Below are 14889 nucleotides of genomic sequence, written 5' to 3' on the forward strand. Positions count from 1 at the left end.
AATTATAATTAACATCCAGTGCTATGTCAGTTGCAGGTGCACAACATGATGATTTAACAATTCTATGTGTTACCCTGGGCTCATCATGGTAAGTGTAGTCACCATCTGTCACCATAGTACAATATTACTGACTATATTCCCCATGCCATACTTTTCATCTCCATGAGTTATTTACTTTATAATTGGAAGTTTGTACCTCTTAATCCCCTTTGTCTACTTCACCCATCCCCACCCCACCCATCTCCCTCTGGCAACCACCAGTTTTTCTCTGTATTAATATCCCTACTTTTATTTAACAGATGAGGACATTGAGGCCAAAGGAAATTAAGTGATTTTCCCCCAAGGTCTGACAGCTAGTGAGAAAGAGTGAGACTCAAACCCAAGTCTCCTGATGGCAAAGTTCTCCTCCCACACCGGGCTGCTGCTCATTTATTTTCCCCACCACAAAAGCGGCAGTTCTCACCTTCCAGCTCCTCTTTCTCATAGTGAATGTTGAGAATGGTGCTGGTCCCGCCCTGATCCACCACGGCTTCTTCATCTGGTCTCTGTTGAAATACAAATAAGTAGCCATAGTAATATGCATACGTTCATTCCAATATTCATTTAAGCACTGCGTGTATGACAGACCCTTTTTTGCAACCTTTGGGGGGAGAAAACACAATGGTTTACATTTGGTTTTCACTTGAACCTCACAATAACTTTGAGACACAAAAATGACAGCCCTTCTCTTTCTCATTTCATAAATAAGAGCCCGAGACTTAGAGAAGGCTAAGCAATGATTGCCCAAGGGTACAAATGTGGTAAAAGGCAGAGGTGGGAATGAACTCAGGTCTTGTGACTACAGATCTCATGCCTTTTCTACCTCCCCACTCCACCTGTCCAAGTGGTGTCGACCACATCTGTTGTTTAGTGTCGACTGATCTCCTTGACCCTCTACAGTATTTGAGTCTGGTGTCCTTGAAAACCTCCATCCTGCACCTTTGATCAAGTCTCCTCTGTCTCATTCTAAGGCTCATCTTCTTCCTCTAACCATAATTCCCAAGCAAGAGCGCTCTACCTTTTGTTTCCCTCACTTGAGTCTTACAATTTCAACTACAGCCTGAGACTGTTGACTCAGTATTTGACAAACCACTGCAATGCTGACCACAAGACCACGTGTCTAACACCAAACTGATCTTCTTTCCAAAGCTAGCATGCTGTGCTCATTTACTTATGCTTACCCATGGCAGCACTGTCTCTTAGTCCACATTTGAAATTTCAAATGTATTTATTGATCCATTCCACGTGTATTAAGTGCCTATTATATGCCTTCAGAGAGATAGTTTCCTTTCTTATCAGGTCCTCCTTTGCAATTTCTCTCAAATCTATTCTCATCTCTCATCTATTCTATGCCACACTCCCCAGCCCTTTCAGTCATACTGGACACGGTTTCAGTTCTGGAACCAGACTCACTTTCTTCCTTGAGTACTGTTGCTCTCTCTGCCTAGAACTATCACCCTCTCCCTGCCATCCCCACCCTACCACTAGCGGCCAATACTTATTCATCATCCCACAGATCTTAGACTCAATGCACTTCCTGGGGAAGGCTTCCCTCGTCCCTGATCTACGCTAGGTCCCCCTGTTTATAAGCCCTCATTGCACACTGTACTTCTCTGTAATGAAATGTCTCTGCTCTTTAAGGGAGGGACCCTGGGGCGCCTGGGTGGCTCAGTCGGTTAAGCAACCAGCTTCAGCTCAGGTCATGATCTCATGGTTCGTGGGTTCAAGCCCCGCATCAGGCTCTGTGCTGACAGCTAGCTCAGAGCTTGGAGCCTGCTTCAGATTCTGTATGTCCCTCTCTATCTGACCCTCCCCTGCTTGCACTGTCTCTCTCTGTCAAAAATAAATTTAAAAACCATTTAAAAAAAAAACGGAGGGATCCTGTCTGTCTTCCTCACCACTGTTTTTCCAACACCCTACACAGACTTTTCAGAGAGTAGGTGCTCAATAATTCTTTGTTAAAATAATGAAGAGGTGCCTGGGTGGCTCAGTCAGTTAAGCACTGACTTCGGCTCAGGTCATGATCTTGCAGTCCATGGGTTCAAGCCCTGCTTCAGGCTCTGTGCTGATAGCTTGGAGTCTGGAGCCTACTTCAGATTCTGTGTCTCCCTCTCCCTGTTCCTCCCCCACTTACGCTCTGTCTCTCTCTGTCTCTCAAAAATAAATAAATATTAAAAATTTTTTGATAAAAATAATAAATATAATGACACCTACCTTATCAAGACCCTGAATTATTTAAAAAAAAATTCCTGCCAATCTATTTCTCTTATCAAACCTGCAGCTCCAGTCAGGTTCACTGCTCCCATGCGCACTGTGCATGTTCTCACTTTCATGCCTTTGCTCACATGTCCTGTCATCTAACATGCCCCCCCGCCGAATTCTCCATCAAATCCTTATCATCTTCCAGATCTTGCTCAAATTTCCAGCTTACTTTTCTAATACTTTCTACAAATTATCATCTATGTCCCCAAATGAGGCAACCCTGAATGGAAAGCAATCCATTTTCCTAATGAGAAGATTCAGAAAAGTTTTTGAGGACAACTTGAATACACTAACTTTTAGAGAAGTAGATGAAAGTCAAATGTCTACATATGTATGTATTTTTTAACATGCTTATTTTTTTAACTCAAGTATAACTAACATACAGTGTAAGTTAGCTTCAAGTGTACAATCTAGCGATTCATCAATTCTATACATTACTCGGTGCTCCACAAGATACATGTATTCTTAATCCCCTTTACCTTTTACCCTCCTCTCCTGGCAACCACCAATTTATTCTCTGTATTTAAGAGTGTGGGGTTTTTTTGGAGGGGGGAGGGTGGCGCCTGGGTGGCTCAGTCAGTTAAACATCCAACTTTGGCTCAGGTCATGATCTCACAATTCATGAGCTCCAGTCCCACTTAGGGCTCGGAGCTGACAGTGCGGAGCCTGCTTAGGATTCTCCCCCCGCCCCCTACTCCCCGTCTCTCTGCACCTCATGGGATTCTCTCTTTCCCTTTCTCTCAGCCTCTCACTCACTTGCACCCTCTCTCTCTCTCAAAAATAAATAAATTTTTAAAAAGAGAGAGTATGGGTTTTTTGTTTATTCATTTATTCCCTAAATTCCACCTATGAGTGAGACCATAAGGATATTTTTTCTCTGACTGACTTATTTAACTTAGCACTATACTTCCTAGATCTATCCACATTGTTGCAAACTGCAAGATTTCATTCTTTTTTATGGCTAAATATTATTCCTGAGTGTGTGTGTGTGTGTGTGTGTGTGTGTGTGTGCGTGCTATACCATGTCTTCTTTATCCATTCATCTATCAATGGACACTTGGATTGCTTCCAATACTTATAGTATTTTACTTATGAATTTAGTTTATAGACATTTAAAATTACATGTTATTACTATCATGGAATAATCTCCAAGATATAATATTAAGTTTACAAAGCAATGTAGAAAAAACTGTTAACTGTTTGCTAAAACTTTTATCAAAGAAAGTTTGTTGGGATGGCTCAGTCAGTGGAGTGTGAGACTCTTGATCTAGGGGTTGTGAGTTCAAGCCCCACATTGGGCATAGAGCTTTACTTAAAAAAAATTATATATAAAAAAGAAAGGACATTAAGTATAAGTTAAAAACATATAAAGGAAGAATAAGCCATGAAAAAAATTTTAAGAAATAAATTCCTCTTGTTTATTTATTTATTCTTTTTTTTATTTTTGAGAGAGAGAGAGGGCATGAGTGAATGAGAGGGAGAAAGAGAATCCTATGAGGGGCAGAGAAAGAAGGAGAGAAAGAGAATCCTGAAGTAGGGCTCAAGCTCATCTGATGTGGGGCTTGAACTCACGAACCCATGAGACCATAACCTGAGCTGAAGTTGGATGCTTAACCAACTGAGCCACCCAGGTGCCTCATCATGAAAAAAATTTTTTAAATAGTTACCTATGGAGAAATGAGGGAATAAGTTAGAAAAGAAAAGAACAGTAAATTAGATTTCTTTGAAAATATCTTATTTTCTAAATATCTTACATCATTTTATTTTTTTAATATTTACTTTTGGGGAGAGCACACATAGGGGAGGGGCAGATAGAGGGGGACAGAGGATCCCAAGAAGAGTCTACGCTTACAGGCTGACCGCAGCAAGCCAGATGCAGGGCTTGAACCCACCAACCACGAGATCATGACCTGAGCCAAAGTCCAACATTCAACCGACTGAGCCACCCAGGTGCCCCAATATCTTACATAATTTTAAAATAAAACTAAAAAATTTTAAAGCAATTCCCAGAAATGAAAATCACAATGAAAGCAAATTCCAAATTGATGGCATAACAGTTCCAAGGGATATTATTCCAAGTAACTTTAAAATGTAATAAACTGTTGAACATCCTTGGTGGCATATAGCCTAAGATAAAAAGAGTTTAAGGATATCTTAAACTGCTGTTTAGTTATCTGTTGGTGGTAGTGTTGGTGCCATCCCTCTGAGACTGTCGTGCATCGTGAGATAAACCAATTAGTGTTTATGTGAACTTGCTCTGTCACTCTCAATGTCATGAGCACCGGCATTCTCCGCAGGGGTAAAAGGAAATACAGTCTTAGGACAGAAGTTAAGTAAAAACCATATAGTCCTGAATTTGAATTGGATATATCAACAAGTATATTTTTATCTTTAAATGTTTTTAAATTTATAAATTTACATTTCTAGCTCTGTTCACGTAAATGCCCTAGAAAAAATGATCAGCCGGTAGTAATGAGTATCCTTAGCACCCAGACTGTGGTCTTTTAAAATACCATTTTCTACTAAATGGCACTCACAGGCCACCAGGGTTGTATCAAAGGACTCAGGAGTCAACTTAAAGTCCCTTGACTTTTAGGACAATTTGAGCATCAGTAAGAGTAGTCACTGGAACTGATTGAGTATATCAGATATGTTAAAATCTATGAGTTCACAATGTCACTTTCAAAATTAATTGGTCACCATTGGAGAATAATGCTAATAAACCAACCCATTATTTTGGAAACTGTTAAAAATGTATCCTAGCTTTCCTATATAAATTGTGCCATAGAGTAGTACCATAGAAGACATGAGAGAACTTTCTTATTATATAAAATACATGAAAAAGGAATGTTAGAATTAGGACATCACCATTTTGCAATCCTTTTTTGCAATTGCATTGATTTTTCAACAGCCACTAACCTCAAAAGAGAGACAACCAGATATTATATGCCTCCTAATGGGAAACCATATCATCATCCATTAGGTAATCTTAACAAATAGTCCCTGAATCTGATCAAGTCTCTAAATCCAAATACCAATTTACTGAAAATACAGTGAAACAGAGTTCCACGGAAAAACACCAGCATAAGAATATGATCAGCAAAATTATAAAGCTATAGAACAAATCCTCTCCCTCCTCCTACCCCTTTTTTAAACTAAATAATTACTAGAAGAGAAAGAGTGAAACAGATAGAGAAGGTAAAACCAGTAGTTTAAAAGAGACAACAAACCAATCTCAATGTGTGGACTTTATTTGGATCTTGATTCAAACATACTGAAATAATTTTTTAGCTATTTTTTAAATGATTTTTTGAAACAATTGTAAATTTGAATATTGACGAGACCTTTTGTGATAGCAAAGAAATTGCTATTTTTTCTTTAGGTGATACTATGCTTATTTTTTTAAAGAATTCTTATCTTTTTTGTATGGAAGTGTTGAAAAACTACATTGTACACCTGAAACTAATAGAACACTGCATGTTAACTATACTGAAATTAAAATAAAATAAGAAAACAATCTTAATTAAAAAGAGAACTCTTATCTTTTAGCAATATATAAATATTTACAAATAAAACTAAAAGATTACAGATATGTGAAATGATATATTAACTTAGAAATATTATTTTTTCACATTTTATAATTATTTAAAATTATTTAAAAGCCTTCTAATACATGCTTAACATCAATGTCTTCCTCACCACCACCCGCACTCCAGGTCAATTTTCCAAAGCTTGTCAGTTTCACTCTAGTTTAAGCTCTAAAGACTCTCGTATGAAGATCTTTCTACAGAATAAATTTTAAGTGGAAAAACGTGCCTTTATTTTAGATTTGTTCTTTATCTAGCTCATCTTTTAGATCATGGATTTTCTGATGGTAGCAGCCACAATTTTTCATCTTTATATTCTTAGAGCCCAATACAGTAGCTAACTGTAAGTAGTTTGGACACTTGTAAGTTGCAGAGGCAAGGGTGCTGTGTCTACATCCACCGCTATGTACCTAGCAGCTACTATAATGTCCGGTACATGGTAAGTATCCACAAACTTTGATGAATAAATACTAGTTTTCTGAATTCTTTATCATGTGATTATATATTTTCTCATAAATTCATATATATAAATAATTTTTCATGCTGGCTTCCCCACAGGTTTGTAGGTCCAAAGGACAGGGACCTACAATGCTTAGCACTGTCCACAGTTACAATGCTTAGCACTGCCCACAGTTACCTGGCATCGCATAGAACACAGCAAGAATCTGGAGGAAGGAGGAAGGGTGGGATAATTGATTTTATGACTAAGAACTATAAAAGCAAAATATGGAGAGCAAGGTCAATCACCTGAAACATTCAGGTTGAAAAATTGACTTTTTTCCTTAATCTAGACTGGTTAACCACAGCCTACATTCACTAATAATTGTTCATCCACTTTCTTTGTCTTGCCAAAGAAAACACAGCCGCTGTCAAACACCATCAGCCAAAGCATTTGAAATGTCAGCCTTGAATGTGAATATGTGGACCTCATTTGTATCCTGGTTCAAATAAGCCAACTATTTTAAAAATTATAAAGCACTCATAAATTCATTTTTTTTTAATTTTTTAATGTTTATTTTTGAAAGAGACAGAGACAGAACATGAGCAGGGGAGGGGCAGAGAGAGAGGGAGACACAGAAACTGAAGCATGCTCCAGTCTCTGAGCTGTCAGCACAGAGCCCAGCACAGGGCTCGAACCCACAAACAACAAGATCATGACCTGAGACAAAGTCAGATGCTTAACCACCGAGCCACCGAGGCAACCCTGGAACTCATAAATTTAAACGACTACGTGGACATTTGATTGTATTAAGGAGTTAACTGTTATTTTAAAAAAATAATAATAATATTGTGACATGGTAGTGATGTCTTAAAAAAAAGTCCTTAATCTTTAGTGATACATACTAAAGTTTTTTGTTAAGTTTATTTATTTCAAGTGAGAGAGAGAGAGTGAGAGCTCATGTGCAAATGGGAGGGGCAGAGAGAAAGGGAGAGAGAGAATCCCAAGCAGGCCCCATGCTGTCAGCACAGAGCCTGATTCAGAGCTCTGTCCCACAAACCATGAAATCATGACCTGAGTTGAAACCAAGAGTTACACACTTAACTGGCGGAGCCACCAATGTGCCCCATACTGTAGTTTTTACTGATGAAATGATATGATGTCTGGGATTTGGAGAATGCATGGGGACATAATGAAACAAGGTAAGTGTGTGTTCATTGTTGAAGCCAAGTCATGGGTACACAAGTCTCTTTTACAAGTCTTTCTACTTTGTTGTCTGCTTGAAACGTTCTACAAATTTCAAGTACTATATATACAAAGTTTGTTTAAAAAAAAAGAGAGAATATCAAGTCTCATTGGTCTGTGTTTGTTACAAATGCCTCACCAGTTGGCTATTATTTCCTCAGATACCATCATTATTTATGGCAGAGAGGATTTCTTATTCATAGATTTCTAAGGTTCCCATGAATGGACTTCAGAGGATTACATGTGAGTGTAATTTTTCTTGAGAGGGTCCATAACGTTCATCAGATTCTCAGGGAAGCTTGTGACTCAGAAAAGATTAGAATCATGAGAACCACGTTATATAAGTTTGGGAGAAAAAGGAAAGAAGGGAGGAGGGAAAGAAGAGTGGACTAGAGAAAAGGCAATGTTTCTAAGTCTCCTTTTTTCTGTACCTCCTCATAGCTCACTGACAATGACCCACTATGTAAATGTGAATTGCTTTGGGTGCCTACCTCAAGGACTAGATAATATGAAAAGAACTAGGGGGGTTAAATACACATTAAAACATTGAAATTGTTCAAGGCATCGTGTTATGAGCCTTGAAAATATGAATAAACTATACCTGAGTAGCAGACCAGATTCTTACTTACAGTTAATGGACAAATTAAAAGGCAGGGTCAGGGCTGAGTCTTACATAATGGTTCCAGCTCCTGGAAACAGCCTCAGAGGCTGGGGGGGGGGCCGGGGGGGGGGGGGGGGGGGGGGGGCCGGAGGCAGGGCGAAGGGGGAGGGAAAGGTGGCTGGCAGTGGAGTCCATTTGGAGCCCTCTCCCTGACTCACGCCCCCTGAAGTACCACTCTGGACCTGTGGGGTGGTGTACCTGCCCCACTCAAATCCCCTCAGACTTGTTTCCTCTAAAGACCCCTGTCATCTTTTTCCCTAAAGATCCGATATTTTCAGAGATTGTGTATGACGTCCTTCTACCCCTCCACCCTCCCATCCTTACCCCAATACAAAAAAGTCAAGCACATATTGAGTTCTGACACATTTAACCATTTTTAAAACAACAAATACAGAAGTGACTTCCAGGAAATTGAGTTGACACAGTGAGTATTAGGAACAAATATTTGTTGAGCACTTCCTATATGCCTAGCATTGTGCCTTACATATATATATTAGCCCACTTAATCCTCACAACAGTCTTAAATCCAGGCTAAGTAAGATCACACAAGAGGTAAGTGGGATAGGAGGAACTCAAACTCAAGCCTCTCTGTATTCTTATAATTAACATTACATGCTAATATTGCCAAAAGCAAAGAACCAGGTCATTTCAGAGAGCTCAGGTCACTTAATCATACATTCATGTCCACAGTTCAAGATCTACGTTATTACCATCTTAAACCTTAGTGCATCAGAACCTTGTATTTCAAACCTGTATTTTACACCTTTTACTGACCGGACTTCCAATAATTCGCCATCCCATTCCCTTTCTCTTCAGCCAGTAAAGTCTCTGAATTCTGCTCCCTTAGATCCCCTGTCAGTGAATCTGGCCTATAGATGTCCATGAATTTGACTTCCTTGCTGAATTCAGACTGCTATAGCAAGAAAAAAAAAAGAAAGAAAGGTTCCACAAGGACTGGTGCAGCTGTTCCAGACCTTCTCTCAGTGGCCTTGAGCCCCTGATTACCCATGGGCTTCCTATTCTGACTCTTCAGCAGCCTGCGAGGGCCTCAAATTTCAAAGTAACTATGGTTTCTCAGTGATTCTTTTCTTGAATCCCACCTAGAGTCACTCCTGTTCAGTATTACGATTGCTAGTTAGTCAGTACATTGGGGTAGGCAGAATAATGGCTCCCCAGTTAATGTTCCAAAGGAAGTAAGGTTGCTAATCAGATGAACTTAAAATAAGGAGATTATCCTGGATTATCGGGTGGGCTCAAGGCAATCACAAGAATCCCTAAAGAGTGGAAAAGGAAGGCAGAAGACTAGTCAGAGAAAGAGATGTGATACCAAAAGTAGGGTTTGGGACACACTATGCTGCTGGCTTTGAATGGAGGAAAGGAACTAGGAGCCAAGGAAAGAAGGTAGCCTTTAGAAGCTGAAGAAACCAAGAAAACAGATTCTTTCTTAGAGCCTCCAGAAAGAAACACAGCCTGCCAACACTTCGATTTTAGCCCAGTGAGAGCTGCATTGGACTTCTGAAGTAGAGAACTGAAAGATAATCAATTTGTGTTGTTTTAAGCCACTAAATTTGTGGCAATTTGCTTGGCAGCAATAGAAACTTATACACACATTACGGTTCCCTAACTACCAAGACCAGAGTAAACCTATTACTCCCTTACAGGAAACAACCAACCTCCCCATTATCAAAGATTTGTTGCTGTTACCTAGCAGCAGATCTAGAATAAACAGGGTTGCTTTCTGTTTCCTAATGATTCCTAACTACTCCGGGAGTCTTGACAGAGAGTCCTGGCTACCCTGCCAAGGCAAACTATGAGCTAAGACAATTATCTACAAATTTGAAGGAAGTATATTTGCAGCCTGAATCGTCCCCCCGATCTCTGCTTGGAAGGACAGCCCACCCCTCCCCTCCCAAAGCTCCCCACTAGAGCTGGTAAAGCCAGGTACAGAGAATGCTCCCGACTCCCACATAGGAATGGAACACCTACTGTGTGTTGGGAGGGGGCGGAGCAATATGGATTGTACACTGCAATGTGGTGAGAGGAGAAACTGCTATGGTTGATATTTTTATTCAGTAACGTTCTGCAAGCGTTTGCTGGGCTCCAACATGTGCCAACCATTGGGCACTAGCATTCAGTCTCTGTCAGGAACTCTTGGCTTCGAGGAGTTTTTTCAGGTCTACCATAAGATATGGAATGTAACTATCTTCTCATCGGCCATCCTTCCCAATCATTAGCCATTTCCCAGCGCTTGCTGTTCTGAAGATTTCTGCAAAGCTTTCCATTCCGAGCAGGACTGATTCACATAAAAACCTTGGTATATACCCAAACTCACTTGTCCCCCCTCCATCACTTACACCATCCCTGAGTCTCCCTGCAGTTCCCAGCACCACTTGGCTCAATGCTGAGGGTTCTAACCACTCCAGCCTTCTCCTCCAGCACTTCTTTCTGCTCAGTTCTGAAAGTGCTGATCAGGAGAACTCTGAAGATACAAGATGTCCTCAGTTCCAGTGCCAACTAGTGGCTCTCCCTACAGCTTTCTGATCTTCTTCCTCCCTTACTACCTAACCCCTTTAAGAGAAACTTTAAGAGCTCATTGACTCCTAGAATTTCAATAACCACCTCCAGAGATCCCATCAAAATTCAGAAAGGTAGGTCTTCATTAACTCACCCTAAATTACAGCCTTCTAGCTGGCCTCCCTCAGTGCAGTCTCTTTCCACTCCAATATAGCCTTTGTATACCTTGCCACATATGTCTTCCCAAACACTTATTAAGTGCTCACTGCAAGCCAGGCATTGGTCTAGGTGTCAAAGACACAAGCTACAGTAATGCAGAGTGATTAAAGCACATACTTTGGAGACAGTAATAGCACGGGGGGGGGGGGGTACTGTGAGCAGGGAAGACTGAGTGCTGAATTCTGATAGTGATAGGGAGTCAGACCTTGAAAGCTAAATAGGATATTCTAGGTGAAGAGGAGAACGATTTCCCAGCTGGAACACCTGAGCAAAGGCACAGCTGCACACAAGGGACAGCTTTTGTGTAAGCAAGCAATGGGCACCTGATGCTCTGTGCTAACTCTGACAAGACCGTGAGCTCCTGAAGAAGAAGCGCATTGGCTTTGGATACAGGAAAAGTCATTCATTCACTCATGTGATTGAGTGCCTATTTTATACCAGGAACTGTGCTATATGACAAGATTTTCCACCTAGTCCTTGCCCTTGTGAAGCTTCTCTCCAAAAAAGATAATATAGAAATCAAACAAGAACACTTGTCAGATAAGTCCTCAGTGCTATTAAGAACATAAAACAGAATCTTATGAAAGACAGTGACTGTGGGTAGAGGTCAGGGAAAGCCGCTCTGAGGAGGTAATATTTGAGTGAAGTCCCAAAAAAGCCTGGATAGAGTCATGCCCTAGGCAGAGGAAACAACAGAGCAAAGGTCCTAAAACACAAAGGAGCCTGCCATACTGAAGAAACAGAAAGAAAGCCAGTGCAGGGGTGCATGGTGAGAGAATGGAGAAGAAGCAGTCAGAAAGGGTGGAGAAGTCCCTGAGGCATTAAAGCTTGATTGGTTATGATAAGAAGCTTGGATTTTACTCTTAAATGAACTGGGGGGCCACTGAAGGGTTCAAGATGGGATCAGGCATGGTTTGAGTTTTTAAAAGCTCTCTCCGGTTGCCATGTGGAAAGTGGGCTATAGAAGGGCAAGAGAAAGCACAGGGAAGTGTAGGAGGCTAGTGCAGTAGTCTAAACCAGAAAAAACAGCCTAGACTTATGATATTTAGATGTGATGCCTAGAATCTCTTCACATCAAGTTGCACAATCCCCTTTGCAAGGTCCATTCCGCCCACCTCACCCGCCCCCCACAGCCGAGTTAGCACGTAGGAGGCTTCATTGGTAATTTTCAATCAGTTGACTTTTTGTCCCCCAAGTCATCCCTATTTCCTTTCCTCCTCCTGCCCTCTTTCTTTTCCTCCCTCTATCTCAAGTATCCATTTGCCCATCACCTGACCCAGCCTTCATGAGGTCCTACTGTTCCTATTCTATTCCTTTTCTTCTCCCCACCCCACTGCTCATGAAAGTTACATGAACTAGATGTAAAGAAGATAATTATTTTCTAGGTGACCCCAGAAGCACTCAGGAATTATCAGTTTCACAGAGCACTACCAGAAGCTTATGGATTATTATGATCTTGACAATACAACCGGTACACATTCTGCATGTTAAGCACACTGTCTCCTCACACTCTTTCCAGTCTATTCTATTCTCCCCACGGCAGCCAGAGAAATCTTTCAATAGGAAAATCTGATCATGATTTCAGTGGTGCTTACTCTCTCGCCCCTCCCTACTCTCTCTATGCACTTGCTCAAGTTTCTCTCTCTCTCTTTCTCTCTCTCTCCTTCCCCTCCCTGCTTAAGCCTCTTCAGTGGCTTCCTCTTGTTCCTCAAAAAAGTACCAACTTTCTCAGGATGGACTGTACTGGCCCTGTGTGCCCCGTTGTGTTCCGACTCCAGAATACATCTCCTCATTGCTCCCTGTGGTTCCAGCCACACTGACCTTCTTTCAGGCCCTCTAACTAGATGTGTCCCCTTTCTGCTATTCTCATTGTCTCCAAGATCCTTTGATCTCCCTCTTCCCTCAGTTGATACTTATTCTTTAGATCTCTAATTTTCTTCCTTAGCAAATCTTCTCTCATCTGAGATCAAGGCTGGAACCACTGAGAGGCTGCCCCTCTTTCTTTGAAAACACGCATCACAGTTCATAATAATACATTTACTTGTGTGATTATTTGATTAAACATGGTTCTTTCTCCCCACTCCCCAAGACAGGAAGCTCCAGGGAGACAAGAACATTGCATATTTTTGCTCATCACTATATCTCCAACATAGATTGGATACACTTCGGTAGGTCTTAGGGGAATAGGATATGGACAGATTTTCCAAAATGTGGCTCCTTTTTGGATGGAGCAAGCAAAGAAGGAATCATGGATCGTCTAGAGGCAAACTATTACCAGGAAGAAGAGGAGAGAGTCCATCTCGGACACAAACTCGGAATGTGTCCCCTGCCTCCTTACAGAAACCATCACTGACATCAACACAGCACTTGTTTCTCAGACTCATCATCCTTCCTAAGAAAGCCCATCATCATCTCCACAGTCCCCCATTTCATACTTGACCCCCACTTCAATCTCTCTTTCCAGAGCAGTAACTAGACCACCCAATCACCGTACAGGAAAGGGGGGAGTGAGAATTCAATGAGCGACCACTCACTTACTGGTTGTCACACAATAAACCTTTCACAAATAGCACGTTAGTCCCCAAAACAACACTGTGAAAGCAACGCAAATATTATCATTTGCATTTTACTAGATGGAGAAACTGAGGTTCAAGGAGGCAAGTGACATACTCAAGGTCACAAAGCCAGGGCAAGGCAGACACGGGATTTGAGCCTACAGTCTCTGACACCTAGTCCAATGCTTTTCCTTATATTTGCCACCCCAACAGTTGAGCTATGGCTTACTTAAGCCTGGTTTCCTCATTCCCTTAAATAAACACCTGTTCCTGACCTCTCCTCACTTCCCCAGCCCATTTCCCCTTCCCTTCCCAGAAGTTGTCAGCTGTCGGCCCAATGGGATGGAGAGACTCAGAGAGCCGGCCGCACTAATGGGGTCTGGTCCCAGCCTCCAGTCTTTCCAGCTCTTTCTCTGAGCCACCGAGGAAACAGAAATCTCCAGAAATAACGACACAAAGAGGAGACCTGCCCCACCAGGGCAAGATCCCTAGCCACCCTTTCTCCCACGTTCCAACAGGACACCGCCAGGCCAGAAGCCGGCCTCTCTCCCAAGAGAGAGCACCCGAGGAGAACAGGGGTCACCGCCCGGGTTCCTCTGCCGGCCTCGCGAGGGATGCGGCAGTGATCCGCCGGTTCCCAGGTTCGGCCCAAGGTCACCCTCTCGCGGCCCCGGCCCGATTACCCAAACGCCCGGAGCGCCCCCTGGTGTCCCGAGCTGGCCTCCCCTCACCCTCAGGGAGTGGCCTGCGGAGCCCGGCTCGGGGGCAGAGGCAGGAGGGTGGGCAGAGGATGAAGAGGCTGAGCCCCGGGGAGGGGCGGGAGGCGGGGCCCTACCTGATAGCTGAGGACGCCGTCCGGCTCGTTACTCCCGGCTGGCATGGCTGAGCCCAGCTAGGTCTCGCCCGCCGGCTCCAGGCCGAGCGTCAGCAGCCCGCGCGCTCCGCTCGGCTCTGAGCCGATCGCCCGAGCGGCGACCCTTACCCTGGAGCCAACGGTCAACCATCAACCGCCGCCGCCTCCATTGCCACCGGCCCGCGAGGCCTCGCCGCAGCCAATCAGCGTGCGACCTGGGCGGCCAATCAGCGCGCGGAGCACGGGAGGACGCTGTCCGGCGGTACCCAGGGCTACCGCGAGGAGGAGGAGGAGAAGGGAGCCCGGGGAGGCTACCGCTCCGGGCCCGGTTGCCTTGGAAACCGCCACCCTCCCTTCAGGGGCCTCTGGGCTTAAAGGTCCTTCCAACTGGTTGCTAGAAATTGAAAATCTCATGCTTCTATTTGCGGCTGCACCTGACCCTTGAAAACTAAGAAAGTTTCTAATCTAATTCTGATGTTATTCCTTAGGTAATGGTTTTTAAATTATGGGGAAAC

At 42.7% G+C, this 14889-nt stretch overlaps 1 protein-coding gene across 1 annotated transcript in view; it reads right to left on the reverse strand.

The window, feature by feature from the left end:
- SLC4A8 (solute carrier family 4 member 8) overlaps positions 1–14546 on the reverse strand; it is a 75319-nt gene extending 60773 nt beyond the window's left edge. The window contains exons 1-2 of the mRNA XM_029955499.1: positions 14357–14546; positions 464–545 (exon numbers count right to left, since the gene is read on the reverse strand). Coding sequence (XP_029811359.1) covers positions 464–545; positions 14357–14401 — 127 coding nt within the window. The 5' untranslated portion in view covers positions 14402–14546. The remainder of the gene's footprint in view (positions 1–463; positions 546–14356) is intronic.
- Positions 14547–14889: the final 343 nt, after the last annotated feature.

The sequence above is a fragment of the Suricata suricatta genome, chromosome 10 (assembly GCF_006229205.1).
Source record: "Suricata suricatta isolate VVHF042 chromosome 10, meerkat_22Aug2017_6uvM2_HiC, whole genome shotgun sequence".
NCBI classification, from domain to species: Eukaryota; Metazoa; Chordata; class Mammalia; order Carnivora; family Herpestidae; genus Suricata; species Suricata suricatta.